Source organism: Tasmannia lanceolata, unplaced genomic scaffold (assembly GCF_043159265.1).
Source record: "Tasmannia lanceolata isolate RefF3 unplaced genomic scaffold, GAP_Taslan_0.1 ptg000004l, whole genome shotgun sequence".
Classification (NCBI taxonomy): domain Eukaryota; kingdom Viridiplantae; phylum Streptophyta; class Magnoliopsida; order Canellales; family Winteraceae; genus Tasmannia; species Tasmannia lanceolata.
This window is the reverse complement of record NW_027518681.1, coordinates 8,123,176-8,143,574: the sequence shown is the minus strand read 5'-3', so window position 1 is coordinate 8,143,574 and position 20,399 is coordinate 8,123,176. Positions and strand designations below refer to the sequence as shown.

At 37.6% G+C, this 20,399-nt stretch overlaps 1 protein-coding gene across 3 annotated transcripts; it reads right to left on the bottom strand.

Moving 5' to 3' along the window:
• Positions 1-1,977: 1,977 nt before the first annotated feature.
• LOC143876207 (Aldolase-type TIM barrel family protein) lies at positions 1,978-19,600 on the bottom strand. Of its 3 annotated transcripts, none has more exons than XM_077377907.1 (9): positions 19,438-19,600; positions 18,670-18,775; positions 16,790-16,928; positions 13,543-13,788; positions 9,050-9,186; positions 4,932-5,038; positions 4,473-4,600; positions 2,538-2,657; positions 1,978-2,152 (listed from the first exon to the last, which is right to left on the bottom strand). In XM_077377907.1, exons 1-8 carry the CDS (start codon positions 19,480-19,482, stop codon positions 2,603-2,605), a joined length of 963 nt encoding a protein of 320 aa, XP_077234022.1. In that variant the 5' UTR covers positions 19,483-19,600; the 3' UTR covers positions 1,978-2,152; positions 2,538-2,602. The 3 variants fall into 3 exon arrangements, with proteins under 3 accessions (XP_077234022.1, XP_077234021.1, XP_077234023.1); XM_077377906.1 differs by having other exon boundaries at positions 1,978-2,133; positions 19,438-19,599; XM_077377908.1 differs by having other exon boundaries at positions 1,978-2,133; positions 16,790-16,962; positions 19,438-19,472.
• Between the last annotated feature and the right edge of the window lie 799 nt (positions 19,601-20,399).

The following is a 20,399-nucleotide window of genomic DNA, read 5'->3' as shown; positions in this document are numbered from 1 at the left end:
CTCATGTTGGGGAAGACAGATAGGGAAGGGGGTACTTCCTAGTAGACGGGAGAGGTTGAGGAGCAAAGAGGGCGAAGGAAACTGCCAGATCTGTAGATTTCCAATTTCTTATTTCCACAGCAAATTTAGTAATCTGATTTTTTTCACTGTCAGTCGCTGAATTGGAAATTCAAGGATTTGATCAGGATCCAAATGTCAATGCAAAAAGGGCTGCAAATGTGAGAAATCCAAATCAAAATCTTCTAGGCATCCAAACGAGCCATTAAAATCATCATTACATACTTAAATCATTGGAAAGACGGTCATAGTATCCTTATACAAGTATCGTACAAATGGTAGGTCGGTGAATACGACAATAATACTTTTATTTGCCCCAATAATATGAGTAACCCTTCGAAAAATACCTCTTTAAAGAGGCCTTTCAGAGGTATAAGAATTGTTTCATTCTATTCATGCTATTGCCAAACACGTACCACGTGCATGGTTGGCAGGTCTATGAATACCGAAATTTTTTTTATTTAAAGGCGTCTATTGCACTCAAATAAATTTGCTCTGTACAATCTTAGTAACCTTTCTTCAGCATCACCACACATACCATTTGTACCGTGAATTTCTCGAGTGAAAAAACATACATTAATTTATAGGGAATTGCTAGGCAATTTAGTTGAAAGCCATTTCAGGGCTAACTCTTATAGAGATAGGACAAAATCTTCTAAAAGTTGTGCTTATGTGGCTGTTCTCTATGGTTAAAGAGAGCCATGAAATGGACCCCCATTGGACCATCTTACCAAAAGTGCATTTATTAGACCTTGAACGTTATATCTTTTTCACCATTATAAATGCATTTTGGTGAGATGGTCCAACGGAGGGTGACCTTGTGGTGGTTTTTGCAAAGGACCAAGTACATTACAAAGGATGTCAAGTCCACAAAGCACCACATCTCTTATATGAGAAATTATACCGTAAACTATAAGAGGAAGAGGCAACAGTGATTGTGCAAGTCTGGCATGCTCCATTTGGGCACTAGGTTGGTTGAAATTGTACAATTTATCAATGCACGATGAACATGCACTGAATCATCCATTCTTATTCTGTGAATGGAAAGTAACCCGAGAACAGAAAAATTAATGCTCGCCCACATTGTTGAAGTATAAATGATTGATTAACATATAACGTGATTTGGCATGAACAGTGGCTAAACCATTCATGGCTAACCTGTACGGATGTGGCTCTTTGGCTTAAAGTGATGGGTATGACCCCAATTGACGCGAATTCGAATTCCCTTGGGCTTACCCGATGCGCATGGTTTACGGGTGATTGCTCTCCGTAGGGAATAGAACCGCCCTAAAAATTGGGCGGGATACCCTATCATCATCAAAAAAAAAAAAAAAACTTAAATAAGCTATGCCCCAAAAATCATCACCATGGGTTGATACTGACTCTCGGAGATGAAGGTTAACATATTATAGGAACTTCTACAGATCAGAGGGTCAGGATCATCTCACGGAAAGATGATTTTTGGGGTATAAATTAAAAACCTCCACGGATGGGATGGAATAAAATACTCTCATGTAGGTACGAGTTTTTTTTTAGCAATTTCTAAAGGGAGATTATTTTTTCACCCCCTCCCCCCTAACGTGATTTGACGGCAAGATGGGGGGCTCATAATCCTACAGTTGGGGTGAAAAAATAATCTCCCTTTCTAAATTAGTGTTCTACAGTGAGTTAAATTATCCTGAAGCATTTTTTAAAATCTCAAAAGCCTAGAAACCCAATGAGATTTTGGGGGCATACCCATGACCGTTTTGGCCAAGATTATTTTGGGTTTGAAAAACCAGTTCAGAACAGAAAACTAGTTTCTCTGAGCAGCAGAGAACAGCAGAAGAGTTTTTATGCCCTTATCAGAGTTAACTCGACAAAGAAAAGAGATGAAAATTTTCAACACACCCCTGCCATGCTATCATCCCATCAAACGAATTTGAAACAAAGAAAGACCAGAATAAACTGGACCAAAATAGGGATTAACCCTATGATTTCAAGAAAGAATATTAGTACAATAAATAATGTCTCTTGTGAATTACTGGTTCCAGTAGTTGAAGATAGTACCCCTCAAGTTTTGATCTTTCTGAGAACCTAGAACCATATAAAGGCACTGAATCAAAATAAGAAATAAAGAGAAAGTCAATGATCAAAGTGGGTGATAGTATATCACTAAGGCCATGTTTGGCCAACATGAACAAATATTCCATGGGGCCAGTTGTGGAGACTTGGGAGGGTGGGAGTAGGGGGAGCATGAGAAAGTTCTAAAACCCAGGAAAACAAAAAACAAAAAAAAAAACCAATTCTAAATTGGTATTTTCTTTTCACTGGTTTTAGGGGATTTTGATGCTGTCTCTATTCCTTCAATTCTCTCCCTCTGCTTCCTTGTCAGCCCCACTCACACAATTGGAAGTTGGAACCCCACGAACATTCCATGGAATATTTTTCATGGTTGACAAACATGGCCTAAATGTCCAAATCTGCCTAATAAGATTTACCTGGGAGATTTTTTGAGGTCAATAATTGCCGACTGATGCAAAAAGGTTCGCTGAGTTCCATTCAGTCATGATCGGTTTTTAGCAACTAATTGAAAGTATTTTTCTTCCCCATAGAGTTTCCTGACAATAGAATACAAAAAACATTAGCCCCAAATAAAAGCTTAAACATACAAAATATATACAAAAGCCATAAAGTTAATTCCCCAAGTCAAATGCAATGTTAAAAACTCCCCTTTGACTTTTTTAGTCGACTCGGTTTCGCCCTACAAGCTAAATAAAAAACTAGTTTTACTTGCCCGGGTTAATAAAAAGTTGACCGCATGATCGACTCCTCTTTACCATAGCCAAGTTCTCCTCCGACTACAAGTTTTTAAACACTTAAACATGAATGAAGGTAGTGAGAAAACAATGCCGCGTTGTTCTCCAATGATGCTGCATACATGACCATGAAATGGATAGAAGTGACTATTATAAACCATTGCATAGTATTGAATCTCTTCTAATGAAATCTGGAAGTAATTGGCACAGTCAATGGGCCCTTGAGATGCAGTTCTGCTTTGTTAATGACTTTTGGACATTCCCCAACTACAGATATAGTAAATTTGTTAACGAGACCAAAATATGTTATGCATTATGGTAACATGCGATAGGGACTCTAGACTGTAAACGGTGATAGGGACTCTAGACTGTAAACGGTTCCACAATATTATCCTTCCAACTCTTTGTGCCATTTCCATGTATAGAAGAAAAGCTAAGGGGATAAAGTAAGTGTTGCCTTCAAGGTTGCTAAGATTCAGGAGACTTTTCGATGATTCTAGTAACACTCATTTGATTGGGGTCGTTCGAAAATATGTTGCCTAAAACTTTATTTTATGCTGGTCGAAAGTCTGTGTGATCATGCATCCCTCTCTAATCTACTTTTATCTTGCATTTATATTCAATCTTGAGCTCTCTTTTTTGGCACAGATCTCTTGCCAATCACTTAATTTTTTGCTATTTTATAAGTCTCTTTCAGATCATTCCGCACTCCTTAATCTACAGTTAGGGCTCTCATAATTAATGCTCCATAAATTTATAATCTCTTCTATCCTATTGCTAGACCAGGAATCGACATTGTTCCTGTGTTGGTAATTTATAATCTCTTACTTCCAATACTTAATAAAGAAAAAATAGAAAAATCTAGTAATATAAGATAGAAGAGAGTATCTTCCTAGAAAATATTGTTAAAAGTGCATATACTTTACAATACTATATGTAGGTACAACACGGGGAAGAAAGAGAAAAAAGCAAATAGAAAGGCAGCTTAGCATTGGATGCTCTTTACCCTCCCCACAATGATGGCTCTGTTGTCTTGGGGAGCGTTGAAGCTTTCTTCTTCTCCAGAATTTTCTTGGTCATCAATACGACCTGTCTTTAGTAGAACTGATCTGATTCTCTGAACAATAGGAATTTTGTGCTTCTGTCAGATCCCCCCTACCTCCTACCTCCTGATCGAGCTTGTGGTGGTAAATGTTGCCTGCTTGGGCCGATCTAATTCTCTGAACAATCTGAATCCCGTGCTTCTGTCGGACCCTCCCTATCATTTGGATTTGTTTCCATATGTTTCTATGATTTTACATGATTTCTACCAAAATACCTAAACTGAAACCGAAAGGTTTCCGTTTCCGTAGCGTACTGAAACTGACATTTATTTTTGAATTATGAAACTGACATGTAAAACCTTGGTTACAAGTAATTAAGGAATCAAAACTCCGAAGTGGGATGGAACTTATCAACAGTTCAAAGAATCACATAGCTACATATTTATAGCAGGAATCGTCTGGATTTTCACATAAACTTGAAAAATATAAAGGGAGACATTTGAACAGCCTTATTGAATGGATTGCATAACTACCTGCCAACCATTGCGATTATTAGATATGAAAAGAAACTTACGCCAGATCTCCCAAAGTATCGGATTTATTCACAGACTTTCCCTCAGAGAGCTCAAGGGAGGAGTAGTGCATTATCATTTCCTTCAGAGTGTGCTTTGTTCTTTTAATATCGTTATCCCATAAGATGCTCTGAAAATTAACAGTAAAGAAATATTTAAGTAATCTAGATTTCAACTTATCATGCCTGAAGACCAGTTATTTAGCAAAATCCAATAACTTTACGAAATTAAAAAAAAAGGGCGGCCCAGTGCACGAGGCTCCCACCATTACAGGGTCCGGGGAGGGCTAGAAGTACTTTACGAAATTAATAAATCCAAAATGTATAGGGTAAACTCTTTGTTTTGGAATGGAGCTTAGGCTTTATTTCCGAAGGAAAGGAGTTGTCCTAGTTAGCGACAGTTTGAGCTGATCAGGTATTCCTAAGAGAAAGAAATTAATATTTTATGGATGAGACAAAAACCTTCCGTATGTACTCTCTTTTGACATCCTCCCAGGGTAATTTGCAGCTGGAGCAAAAAATAGAAGCATTCCACAGAGCTCCTCTAGCCACCATCACAGACGAGGCACCTATAGGAATTTCAGAAACATATAATACAGTTATCAGCATTATAAATCACATTAACATGATGAAGTACCTTAAACACAAAGGATACAATTTAGTATAGAGTGACAATGCAGCCACTGAAAAGCATCATCTTAAAAGCATTGAGTCCTATGATAACTTAAAACTAAGACAAACTCTTTTCCATTTTCATATTATATAAAGTAAAAGCATTCATGGAACCCAGATCCACAGTTCTACCATATTTAGAGGCTTTATATGCCTAGAGAGATTAATATTTTCTTGAGAAATGACAAGCTTATAAAGAAAAACAGAAAAAACCAACATATCACCACAGAGTCAATTAGCAGAATTGAATCGATTGGCCTTGATGATCACAGAAATACAAAATGAAATCCCATCATTATTTGGTGTGCTGCCAAATTTTGGGTGTGACCTAAATCTTAGTTGCTGCCCCCTGAGACAACTGAACCAGAGGGTTTGCACAGGGTTGAATTTCAAATTGGAGCATCTGGCCCCAACCCCAATCTTTCTCTAATGGCGGGGGAGGAATGTGAGTGATCGATCCATCAAGCCTGGAGCATTTCCTGATTTAGGGATTCTAACTCCGGAGCAACTAGGTGCGGCAAGGGCCTTCATCTTAGATAGGGTTAAGCCTGGCGCCCCTATTAGTAAGGGGCCTAAGGGCATGAAAAAGAAATGGATGGTCTCCAGACTTTCTATCCTGATGATGTTGACGAAATTATGGAACGCATGGTTTGACGCCCCTGTTTGACTCTTTTGCTTAATTCTCTTCGATGTCGATGAGTGGAGATCTATGAATGCACCTCTCTTCGATGACAGAATGGTAACAAATCAACTTCCATCTTACGATTTGTTTGACTTCCTAATAGTAGAAGTCCGTAAAAAGAAGGAAAGATGGATACTTGTTTCAAATGTTGAAAGAATGAAAAGAAGTGCCGGTTTCAGTACTGGAATGAGGACAAGAAGAATACAACTGAAAGATCTTTTGTTTCAACATTCAAGTATCTGGCACAAACAACAGAGCAGAGAAAATGCACTTTAACCACTAAAGAGTGGAGTAAATAGTGACATGCATCTGAGTAAAAGTATGAGATCGATTAAGTAGAAGGAATAATGGACGGAAAGAAATAAATGAACACTTGCCCTTTCTGAAACTGAAGCTCCAATCGGCCATACGTATCAGCCATATCGGCGATCTGTCCGTGAATCAGGTGATAGAGGTCATAGTTGCCAAAGTAGAAAGCGAGAGAGAGAAGCAATGTGGGAAGTAGAAGCGGGGAGCAAGGGGTCTAGAAAAAAAAATGTATGAAGAAAAAAGATCAGAGGAAAGTAGAGAGAAAACAAAGTGTCATCGAAAGTCAACATGAGGCAAATAAAAGGCCTCATTGGACGCAAAAAAAAAACGTATAGAAAGATGTAGAGTTATAGTACCATTTCAAAAAAAAAGAAAAAAGAAAAAAGTAGAGTTATAATAGGGTAGGGAGGAAGAATTCGTTAAAAGAACTTTGCGGCTGATTAGAATTAAAAGGTTAAAGATTTATAGTTTGACATATTACTTGAGAGGTTTTCTCATGTACTAGCATAGTTTATCGGAGATGATTCTTGGGGAAGTGGCTTAGTTTGATTTGGATTAAAAAATCAAGGGTTCTCTGAAACTGAATTTCAGAAGCTATAGGATCATGGAACTATGGAAGTGACTATTTTCAGCTATGAGCCTGAAATCATTTTTTTTATAAAAACAATCAGTTTGACAAAAACTATTAAAGACTCCCTTGCTTCAGGTTGACATTATACACCGACACCTTTAGCAATGGTGCAGAGAGGTTGCTGGAGTCTGGAGATAGGGCGCAGAATCAGTCTCATTCTCCTAGATGGTCTCCCCGTAAGCTAGGTAAGCTGAAACTCAATTTCGATTGATCCAATTTAGGCAATCCAATAATGGCTGGGGTTGGAGGTCTTCTAAGGAATGAATTGGGATTCACCAGATGGGCTTTTTCGGGTCTGATTGGAATCACAGACCCAAATAAAGTGGAAGTGAGAGTGGTCCTTCAAGGCTTCAGATTGATGGAGAGTGGAGTATTGGACAGGTTAATAGTGGAAAGTGACTCCCTCAACGTCATTAGATGGTTGGACAGTAGCCATGTTAGAGTGTATGCCCTAAAAGCCAGTTCTACTTGTATAAAACTTGTAATTAGTGAATAAATTATTGTTTCATGACATCTATCGGGTATCTCTTGGCGTGTGTGATATGCTTATTGGCACACATTTGTCCTAAGTAGCATAGGCCATGCACATAAAGATTATGTGGCAGGGAGATATGGTCTTCCGGTTCTTTACATACCTAGAATGTTCACAGTTGGGGTTGAGGTTGGACACCTCATACTTGTACACACCCAGCATCGAACCTACCTCCATATACGCATTTGGGCGGCCTACCTCGGTCACTAAAGTAGTTGACCCTAAGCAGGTGGAATGGGTGTGATGATTGGATCACACAATGAACAAATCACTTAACAGAATAACCTGTGGACGAGGATTTGATAAGGTTATTCTGTCAAACAAGACCCTTATGTCCTTAGACCAAAGGGGTCATTTTGGTCTGTGAGCAAGTCTTATGGCTTTGGTCTAACTAACCGTAGTCCAAATAGGATTACCAGAGGGTAGTGCTGGGCCATCGGGCAAACCCATGGGATCAACAGTGATGCCCAACAAGGGAACCTCCACCTCTCTTGCAAAGGAAAGGGCTAACATATTTGTAAATAAGAGTATGAGTGAAGTCTTTTTTGTCGTTATTAGTAGCAAGATTGTCATTTAAACATAGGTCACTTAAGTAGTAGAACTTAAGTCTTATGACCTAAGTGTGTGGGGCCCATCTACATGGGATTTGGGTTTCTACCCCTACGAATAAAAATACTTCATAGGTTGGGTTGCCCTCAACCCTATGAACTTTCATTCTCTCACCTCTTTCTCTTCTCCTCCTTCACTACCGAAAACAACATAATCATCAAAAGGTGGATGGTTTAATACTTTAATGTGATCTTTTGATGTCGGATAATTTTTCCCAATTATACTACTTGTCTCATCAAAAAGTTTAGGAACATCAAAGCCAGCATGGTAGCCCCTAATACAACAAGCAGAAACTGAAGAGATGGAAATTGTCAACAATTGCTTTGTGGTGGTGGTTGTTGCCGACGCTAGACTCAGAAGTGGGCCGTTCTGGAGTGCCCATAAGGTGACCAAGCTGTAAATTAAAGGGTCCTATGTATCAAGGAGCCAAAATATATCTTGAAGATGATTAAATGGGATGACATATCTCTTGAACTCCTCGCCAACATAGAACGAACCCTTTTTCTGTGTTTGCTGGAATGCTACAAGATTGCAAGGAACCGACAAGAGTGTCAATATCAAACTGGCCGTCTCCAAAGGCAAGAGTGCTAGCTGGATATCACCTTGTTAATGGGTATCACCTTAAGGCGTAGATTCTTTAGAGCTTCGCTCTACTGCGCTCTTTCTTCAGATCTTTCCATAAAATTCAAATATTAAATGCCCGATGTCGGTGGGGAAGAGCTCAAACTCGGTGAGGATGTAAGCAAGAATGAGGAAGAGTGCAATAAAGAGTACACTCTTATAAAAATTATTTATGCAGTGGGCTGTTATAAACAAAAAGTGATGACATGTGGATCAAGAAAAAGAGAGACAGAGAGATGGGCGATGAGAATTTTACCGGTTTAGAGAGTAAATTTACATCTCATAACTACTCTCTAAACCGGTAAAGGGGGTGAGAGAGTAAAAAAAATGGAGGAAGATTTATACCATAGCAACAAGCTCAGCATAATTCATACTCATTTTTGTATTGTAAAAGATATTTAAGCCAGAAGCAAAAGTAATACATCACCACTTGTAAAATAATTATAACAGAAATTAATCACAAAGATTTGTTGGCATACGAGAAACATTTTAAGAAATACATAGACAGAGGGTACATTTGTAACCTGTTGCACTTTTTATACGGTGAAAATCTTCATACTCAAAGACATCACCATTTGCTATAACTGGAATGGATAATGCTGCTACAACGTCAGCAATCTCGCTCCACTTAGCAGGATCCCTTGGCCGATCGGCAACTCTTCTGCAATTTATTAAAAAAATGCAACCATAACTTACGACAGAAAACGAGAATAAGAATGAAAACAAATCAATTTAAAAGAGGAATCTGGACTGTAAAATTTTCAGGTCTGAACATACTAAAACATGCACACATTAACAGACAAGAAAAAATCATGGAGCTGGAGGAACAAGCATCACAAGGCAGCAAATATACCATTCAAAAGAAGGCAGCAAAATTTGGTCAGGTATATGAGGAGTGGGATGATAACTCAAATTCAGATTTAATTGTGTGAAGTAACTTTATGAACTATCAGCAAGGTTTTTAAATTTCGGTTTTGGTCGCCATGGAAACGGAAATGTTTTGGTTTCGGTTGGAAATATCTGTGGAAATTATGTAAGATCACGAAAACATATGTAACCAAATGCAAATGATAGAATTTAAAGATGAAACTTCAAGAAATGCTAGAATAAACACAAATACACACTTAGAAAACATCAAATAAGCAAGACAACCATCAATAATGGTTTAAAAACATCAAACACATAGCAACATGCACTGTCACAAATGTCTGATAGTTTACTACAAACCAAATCTCACATGTAATTCAAATAAATATTTATACATAATACATACACCACATTTCGCATGAAATTCATATAAATATAATTATGTAATACATACTAATATAGTATACCACTATTACACTAACAATTTTGGTTTATGCACATTTCAATGATTTCAATTTCGGTTCCGGTAAGGGATGAAAACATCAACATTTCAGTCAGCTGGGTTGACATTACTTCTTGAAGTTGTTGGACACCCTTCAAAAGGTTGGGGATTTATTTGAAGAATGCCAAAATGTACCTTTCGGAATTAGAGGAGTATCTTGTGCAAAGTTCTTTAGAATGCCAAAATGTATCTTTCGGAATTAGAGCTGTATTTTGTAGAAAGTTCTTTTGTTCTATGTGCTTGGGGGAATTTGGAATGGAAGAGATGATCAAATCTTTTAGAGGAAATGGGATATTGGAAGGGAGATTAGGAGAAAAGATTAAGAAGTATAGTGGGCTTTATCGAGAAAGGAATTTGGGTGTCAACTTCAGGACCTTCATTGCAGTTGGAAGGACGTATTGGGTGGAAATTTAAAATCATGACAATTACCAACAAGAGCTACAAGACATATTGGCTGGAAATTTAAAACCATGACTAAGATGTTATGATTTGCATTTTATTTCATTTCATTAATGTAGAGAATGATATTTGGCAAGCAACAACATTGAACTGCACAACAAAGTAATCATATCTTATGCATGGGATGTCAAATCGGCATGGGACCAACAAATGTCACTAGGTGTTCAATGTGATTAAGCCATTATGGATGGCTTTCTTTCTTATGTGATGGTTTCTAACTCTAAGTATGTATTTTTGCTTATTCTAGCATTTCCCAAAGTTTCATCTTAAAATTTCATCATTTGCATATGTTTCCAAACATTTGTGTGATTTAACAAGATTTCCAACGAAACTGAAATGTTTCCATTTTCGTGCCGACCAAAACTGAAACCGAAACCTAAATTTAAAACCTTGCTTGATAATCCAGGGATATATTTAAACATTAGTTATAGAATTGATGTTCTAAGAAAAGTTTCCAAATGTTTTAATTTTAAGTCATTTTTTTGAGCGAGAAACATAACTCCATATTTAACCATTAGTTATAGAATTCACCATATATTTGGGAATTTTGGTTTGCCTTGAGTTATAGAATCGAGGTATAAGTATAAGGGTCGTTAACATTAAGGTGCATTGAAAATGTAAATCTACAATAAATTTACATCAGGATGAAGAGTTTTATATGGCTTTTGAGTCTTTTTTTCTCAAACAATGTGTAGATTTACATTTCCAATGCACCATAACGAGTGCCCCGGTGGCACTCGTTAACAAAACCCTAAGTATAAATGTATTTGAAAACTTGCATTATACTTTTGAAAATAAAACCAAGAAATCTCTTTTAAAAGACAATAGATAGACCTTGTTCACATTGCTTGTTGTCGTAAGCATTTTCTTCCAGACATCTGGTAACTCATAAATTTTTCATGGTTTAAGTTTCAGCTTGTTTTCAGTGAAACTGACAGTAGTTTTGAATAAGTTGTGTGCATATGTCATCTAAACAAGTAAAAAATGGTATCAAAGATTGAAAAATCACAGTTATCATCCTGCTTGGATCAAAGTGCATATCACCTACTCAAAGTGTCATTAGACATTTTTGTTATATTTTCTTTACAAAATAAAAAATTATGTAGTGCACTTATTATTGGATTTAAAAAATCAAAATGGCTTGTTTTTAAATTGAGCGCCATGGTGTTGAGGTGATCGATGTCAATGAACTGCAGTTGACTATTAATTCACTATATTTTTGTAGCAACAAAAAACAACACTGGATATGCCATTAATGATTAAGTTTTTAAATCATAAACCTTTTTTTTAATGGCTTTTAAATCATAAACCTTAAGAAATTAAGAAAACGATTTACAATATTCAGTAAATGAGTTTCCAAAATTAAATAAATGTGTTTCGGTATTGTTTTCAGGAAAAAAGGCAACACGTTTTAAAATTGAATTTCAACTGGCTCTAGTTTGGGGAATCTGTGGCCTTTAGGAATTGCAGGGTTGCTGAGAGATGCAAATTGGGGGGTGATTTGGGCATTTAGAGGTTCGATTGGGGTGGCAGGCTCAAATGAAGTGCAAGTCTGTGCTATTCACTGTGGAATTAAAATGCTCCAAAATGAAGATCTAAACAAGGTGGTGATAGAAGGCAATCCCCTTAATGTGATAAGATGGCTAAAAGGCTCCCCTTAATGTGATAAGATGGCTAAGAGGCTCAAAAGTGGCACCTTGGAGATTCGCGGCACTTTTCGACAAAATCCAGGACAGAATAGGGTTGTCATCGATTTCATTTGTCCATGTGGTGAAGCGGATAAATTAGCTCGAGAAGGCGTGTTCAGAGAGAGCATTGAGCTGTTTGATTTTCTTCCTCCTTAACTTTTGCTCATTGTACTATATTTTCCTTTGTTGTTTTTGCAGTTAGTTTGATTGGTGTACTTTAGGGACCACCTCGGTCTCTTTTCATCAATGAAATCTTTTTACCATTCAAAAAAACAGTTATGACGACCCAAATCGAGTTTCCTGGTAAGTGGTAACTATAAACAGGATCCTCAAATACAAATATTAAATATTATATGTTTCCATGCAAAGAAATGTTAACAAGCTCCTGAATAATTTAAAGCTAGCAAAGTGTTTAGAATAATGGGGATTTACTACTCAAATGCTATTAAATATCACCTGGGCATCAAAACCAAAAGCACTTCCCTAAAGGTTAGCAAATATCAATTCCCTCAGTATGCTCACATATCCAAGCATGGTAATGAGATGGCACATTCTTTTAGTGGGAGAGGAGGCTGATGGGGAGAATTTATGAATTGGGAGGGCACTCCTTTTAGTGGTGGGTTGTAACTTTTTCCTTTTCCTTTTTTATTATGCATCCTTTTGGAGCCACCTTAGCCCCTTACTTTTCTTTTTGAGACATGCCCATGTCAGAGAACTTCCTCACAGCCATCCCTAAAACCCACCTACAGTACAATGCATTAAGGACCACTTTTCTTTTCACAAAAAAAAAAAAACCCTTACTGCTGTTTTGATAAGATGATAAAATACCCTTATATTTTACACGTCACAATATTAGGAGGGCTGTTTAGGACAGTCCTGACACAACAAGTGTGCCTTGATATTGTTTCCCTTCTTTTGTTTTGATGAACTTTGCCATTTTTTTTTTTTGAAGTGGCAATGTACTTCGCCATTAATTCTCAAAAAAAAAAAACAGAGAGAGACAGACAGACAGAATGTACACTTATTTACATCCTTGATCCTTTCCCAGGCCTGATTGCCTGCAGATATTGTTCATATGGAATTCTCATCGTAAACCTTCTTATTTTCCAGATGCCATTATCTTGGTGGTTTCCCCAAGAAAAATGCTTTGCAGCTGTGGCAGTTCTCTGCTTCAGTTGCACAGATTAAAAAGAATGCTATTAATAAATACGTGATTGATACCATCACTTGCAAGAACGATTCTTACTCCAGTTTGAATATTTACTAAGCCTCGGCAGGCTTGAACTTTAAAGATGACTATACAAATCTAAGGGTAGAAAGCAAAATTTTGGCAGAAATGTTTTAACTTCATTTAAAGTATGAAAAAGAAGAAATAGTCACAAATCCGGTGTTACTCAAACAAGCATAGAATGATTTTTTTTAGTGCACGAGGCTCCACCAAACAAGCATAGAATGAATAGAATAATAAAATTCAAAAGATCAACTGCTAATAAGAAACTACCTTCCGTGAACAGCTAGAGCAGAAACTCCAGTTTTCTCTATACGGCGGGCTAGTTCAACTGTATCCTGAGACGATTTCAGAAGTCGAATCTTACATGTCACTGATGTGTCCAAGTTTCTCTTTAATGTCGTTAAGATATCATGTATAAGTTCCGGTTTAGCCAGTAATGCTGCACCCATGCCTCCACTTATAGAGAATGACTTGGGGCAACCCATGTTGATATCTATAGCTGCTACATCCTTACACCTGAAAGAGGACATATTATCGTAAGAACAAATTGCACCTATAATGAACTATGATGGAGAAGTCATACAATAACCATTACAGAACAGACTCTAGTCTTAACTTTAATTCAATACCCATTATAGAAAAGACTCTAGTATAAACTTTACTTCAGTACCCCATTATAGAACAGGCTCTAGTCTTAGCATCAATAATAACTCTCATATTACAATTGAACCCCACTTGTTAAATTAAAAAAGACAGCAGTAAAACCCAAAGAAGAACAAATTTACAGGATAAGCTTATAACTGAATCAGATTGTCCAGTAACTACTCTGTTCACAGATCTCACAGAGATATAACAGAATTTTAAGAGGAGAAGCATCAAACAAGAGGAGAAAGCTTATTACATCTGGCAGGAAATGCACTACAAGGAAATTATAGAAATAGAGTGGGCTATAATTAGAGGTCAAGCAGGCAATTTTGCTATGATTTAACCGACACTTTGAATTTATTGTTGACACACGTGTCCGACACGACACATGTGTCCACACGTGTCGACACTCCTTTGGACACTTTTAAATGTATGCTAGGAATGTTAAGAGTTAATGTGGGTGTGTGGACACGTATTTGTGTCATAATCAATAATTTTGTGTATGTACGTGTTACCGTTTCTAGATTGTTAGATGCTGCCATGTCGGACAACTCATATCCATGTCGAAACTCGACACACGAATCCATATCGACAAATTATGATCATATATACTTTCTATTTTAACCATGTCTCCGTTTCTAAATTTTGGGGGTTTACCGTGCCCGACAATCCGTGCACTGGGCCGCCCTTTTTTTTTACCGCGTCCGACACTCCGTGTCAGTGCCGACACGCGACACTCGTGTCTGTGTCCACCAATCATAGCAATTTTGGAAGGGCTATAAATAATACAGCATCATGCTGAGTTTAGGAGAAGCATAAACCCTCCGATCAAGGTTCTAGACTGGGTATTTCAAAGTAGGTTTATTGAAATAGGAACATGCAGATGGAAGAATAGTAGGCTGATGATTGGGAATGTAGAGTCCTGACCCTGACACAAATATAATCATTTGCTCCCTCTTGTGAATATAGTCCTGACCATAGTTGTCAAATTCTTACAACTCGTACGAGTCAACTCCCGAGTCGAGTCGAGCCGCGTCGCTGGGCTTTCGAGGCAATTCACATGGGTGACTCGTGTCTGGTGACTCAAAAGAGTCGCTGGAGTCAACTCGAAAAGAATAAGACTCTTATGAGTCGAGTCAAATCATTGGGCCTGGGATTTCTTGTTTTGAAGGTTGAAAACTTATAAGTTGGAACTTAGAAATTAATTATTTTTGTGCATGCAAGTTACAAGCATATAGTTATTTATATTTTTAGCTTAGTCCTTTATCTATGTGCTATTGGATTATATTTTTTACATGCTTCATCGTTTGATATATAATTATATTTTTTCAACTAAATTTCTATTCTCGTCAAAAACTCTTAAAAGTCATGAGTCATAAAATTAAAAAATCGAGCCACGAGTTGAGTCACGGGTTGACAGCTATGGTCCAAACTCCTAACAGCCAAAATCAACGATGGCAATTATATGCTCCCTGCTTCTGTGTTGTTTACTGATATCCACGGAGAATCACAATAATGAAGCAGTAAAAGGAGCAGCGAATCGAGCAGAAATTTGCAGAAACCGAGTTGGACGAACCAATGAAGTGGGTCAGTTCATCTATTATGAAAGCTAATTGAAATGCCAAGAAAACAGGAGCGTTTTTTTTCTTCTGAGGGGTAGTTAAGTCGGGATCAAACCTGTCACCTCACAGTTGTAGTGCATAGCATCGTACAATTGGGGTAAGGCCCAACGCCACCCCCTATGGCTCCTCGCTATTAGAACCTCTAGTTATTATGTATTTCCAGTCATTACTCTGGAACAGGGGGGTGCTCACCTCTACAAGGTAGATGAAAACAAACTAGTGCAGTTAATATTCTTTTCAGCAAGAGATTTTTGGACTATTTTGCACAAATCTTTCCTGGGAGAGATTTCCCTTAAAGCGGCTTGGATAAGGGTTTCTTCCAAAAAGAAAAAAGCAAACGGAAGAACTTAGTTGGTGTGCATCATGGATCCAAATGGGGTTTCCGCCTCTACATGCCACACGCAACAGTTCAGAGGTAGGGCCACTACTTACTACTCTAGGCGGCAGTTCCCAACATCAAAACTTTCCCCTCTTCAAAACAGAAAACTGTAACCTTGAGGGCAACGCCACAGCTAAACAGTTTAGACTCGAAGAAAGAATAGAAAGTGGTGAGATAGCTCCACTCAGTGTTCCAAATAAAGAGCAGGTAGCAGGCATCTTCACTAAGGCCCTGTTTGGATTGCAAGAAAAACATTTCTAGTATAAAACTCTTTCATGAGAATTTTTTACTTTCTACGATTTAGAGGGATATGTAATGTTAATGTTTAATTTAGAGCAATAGTATGATAAATTGAAGGTCCCTCTACATAAAAATTGAATAGGCTTGGTTTAAGTTATATTTTTCCGTCTGTAAAAAAAGTATCAACTTCAGAATTTTTTCGTTCAAAGGCACACTTGAGGGGGAGTGTTACAAACAACAACTAACTCAACATGTCAATGTAGTGCATACACACGTATGTTATTTTGTCTCTTCATTATTTGCATTCTTGTAATTATGGAAGTTGGATCTTTATATAAGCATGTGATTAGGGCTGTACATCATAATGAGAATACCATACAATCTCAAGCCCCACAAATTGTGAGGTCTCTCTCTCTCTCTCTCTCTCTCTCTCTCTCTCTCTCACACACACACACACACAAGTTTGCACAAATCTTTTACAGAGAAACTGCATAAGTCTCATTACCCATTTATCCAAAAACTCGGCACGCCATTATCAAAGGACCATAGTGCAGCAACAGCAATAGGCATACTTAAATATCTCGCTAGTTTTGAGTTGAGAATATTGAACACTGAAGGAGTATAAACTTACACTAACTGAGCAGCGGTAAGAGCCCTCACAGCGTTTGAGGTGCCCATTTGAAATACAACCCGATGTCTTTCCTCGTAACAAGTTCTGAAAACAACCGCCCCAGTTCCTTTCTCCACAAAATCAGTAGTCCCAAGAGATTCTGGTGGAAATTTGACATAATTTGAGCAATGCCACTGAAAAATGAAATCAGAATTAAAACTATGCAACTTATACTAGAAAACATGCCTGTGTTAAGGAAAAGGAATTATGGAAAAACCGATGCAAAAGCACTTTCAGAGATGTTATAAAAAATAAAAAATTTTAAAAAGTCATAGTTCATACAAGTAGAAAATGTATAAAAATGTGTTGGATGAATAGAACACATCAAAAGTATGTATCACTAACTCATACATAGGTATTAATTATCACCCACAAGTAGCAAAACATAAAAAATAAATTGAGTTTTTGTCTTAATAGTGTATCAGCAAGTGTCAAGACCTTAAAAGCAAGAATCGTGTCTCATGGATGCCACTCCCGCTCTCAAAACGTGATTCGGTGCTCCTTAGGAAAGAGCGACCAATGAGCTTGGCAAACCCTACCGATGACCTCATTCTCTCCACACCACCTGCTCATATTACTCCATCAATCCCATCATCACCAACTTCCATGCATCAAATCCCTCCATCTCTTCAAAGTACGCCATTGGAGCAAGCACAAAGGAGTCTTCAGAAGGCACGAGGAAAGAGGGCTCGGGAATGAAGATGGTATGATATTACTACTTTTTATGTACTTAAATTTTGAAAGATATATATGAAGATGATTAGAAATTACAATTTTTAACGTACTTGAATTTTAAAAGATATATAAATAAAATATTTCATAAAAGCTCCCATGGCGCTCCCAACTAAGACTCTTCTAAACCTCCCCTGCCTTGCACCGCTTCATGCTTCTAAGGTCGAGACTGCAATGTGTTCAAACAATGAAGGTCCATATTACATAGGATGATGCAGAACTAGTAGAGAAGCTATGGTTCGATATTTTCGATGGGATGAAAATCCAAGCAGATTCAATCAATTAAGGGGTTTGACCATATATTATAACCTTCAATATGATTCAGAACAAAATCAGTAACTCATGGGAAGTTTTAAATACTATAATCACAAAAACAGAGAAGGTGCACAACTGAATTAAATGATCCGGCCCTTGGAATTCCAATTAAAATTGAGTAAGTGTGATATAAGTCAAAAATAATATTTCATGAGAATTTATATTCTTACAAATGCAAAAACGGATATGATTTCAAATTTATGACAGGATAATATGAGAAAAGCTTGAGAAATGTGGAGTGGCCATGGTACAAAAGTACACCAATATGACGTTCCTAAACACCCAGTTCAATGGAATTGTACCCACTGATGTGGACCATTGAACATTTTTTGTCTTTAATCATCCTTTCAAACCATTGATCAGACAATAAGGTCATCTAGCCCCAGATAATTCCATTACAACAACTGTCCAAGAAGAGTTCTAACAGTGGAACATTGAAAAATAGAAAAATCAAAAAACATTTCAAGATAAGGTGTAGAGAAGCCTGAAAGCATTCAACGACAGCCTTCCAATACAAATTATAAATGTTAAAATAAAAAGAAAGGAAGAAAACCCAACACCAGCAACAACCTAATATATGATATCCTCTAAATTCTTGTTTTAAAAACAAAAACAAGACAGGTTTGTTCAAAACTCGAGCAATGAAGATCAGGAAACTGATGGATATAGCATGAACCACACAGACATACATCATAAAAATCTTTTATCAAGTAAAACCAATGTCAACAATCCACACCAAACAAAAAGTACAGACACAAAACCACGTTCTTTGTGAGAGTAAACTAGAAATATACCATTTATACGGCGTTCACACTTCACTATTTTATGATCTATAATTTCCTCCCCATAAGTAATATCAGCACCAAATTGAGCAGCCAGCAACCTAAATGGTAGCGTGCCCTACATACATAACAACAATTAAAATCAGTTCAGCTTCCAAAATCTCACACAACAACGACAAAAATGATAACCCAAATAAAGACAAGAATTCAGAAAATAAGAAAATTGCATTGAAGACCAAAATCTGGTTCACAAATAGTCATTTTGTGCCACAAAATGAGCAGTTGTACACATACAAATCTAACTAGAGTCTACTACAATTGGAGATGCCACACTACAAGTTCATCGCTTCGATGTAGATTTTCATGCGACAACAGTTCTCAGGTTTAAGAAATGAAAACCCTAACTTAGGGCAAAACGACTACGAAATTTGCTATAAAAACCTAGTAAAAACAGGCCATCGTGAAAAAATCTTACTAGTTATACTATCACTAGAAATTCAATACCACAAGCAATTGATCCCAAAGGAATTCCGATCCAATTGATGATCACGAACAAATACACATGTCTGAAAAAGATAATTGTGGGCAAACAAATAAAACACCTGATCTGGTAACCCTAATTTGGAGAAAAGAGGGAAAGAGGGCAGTATAGAATATTGAAGATAATAAAGTAATTTTAGGGCAAGAAAACGAACTAATGGTTGAAAAACGCAGATTTTCGATTAAGGAGTAGAGGGATGTGAAAAAGAGAGAAATAATTAGATGTTTTGTAGAACTCACCACTCGAACCATGGGAGCGAGGACGTGCTTGTTCTCATACTCCATCTTTCTCGTAGCACTGCAAAGATCCCCGTAAACCCTAATGTTTTTATTTAACAAAGGGGGCGCAATATCCTACAGGTGGGCGAAAATATCATCTGCTTGGGGCGCTGATATTTCCCCCCTCCTTGTAGAGTTGTAGGCTATTCCCCCCGCTAATGTTTTCCCACCATTTGACCGGTCTCTCTCTCTCTCTCTCCACACACACAACAGAACAGTTGGTGGGCCCAACAGAAACCGTTGATGGAATGGTGGGCCCATCTTTGAACAACGTAGGCCCCGTCCATACCACATCATAGGATAATCCAAACCGTCCATTTGATGGGCCATAAACGTAAATAGGTTGCGTCCCAAAATATTATTTCCACAGGCTGATCCTAGCCCTCCGATCTAAATAGAAACTACATCTTATGCAACCTCTATAGATTGTAGGGTTGTGATCATCCTATGAAAATGATTTTTGGGGCACAACCTATTTACATTGTGGCCCATCAAATGGACGGCTAGGATCATCCTATGGTCTGGACGGTACACTTCATTTTCAAAAATATGGGTGGGGCCTAAATTGGTACGAACCACACCATAGGATGATCCAAACCATGGACGGCTTGGATCATCCTATGTTGTGGACGGTATGCTTCAATTTGAAAAATATCGGTGGGGCCTACGATTGGGCCTTAATGTTAGTGTACGACCAACTCCATAGGATTATCCAAACCATGGACAGCTTGGATCGTCCTATGTCGTGCACGGGCCTTAATGTTACTGTACGACCACGGGATGATTCAAACCATTCATTTGATGGGCCAACCCTTTTGGGGGCACAACCCATTTACGTTATGGCCCATCAAATGGACGGCTCGGATCATCCTATGGTCTGGACGATACACTTCATTTTCAAAAATATGAGGGGGGCCTAAATT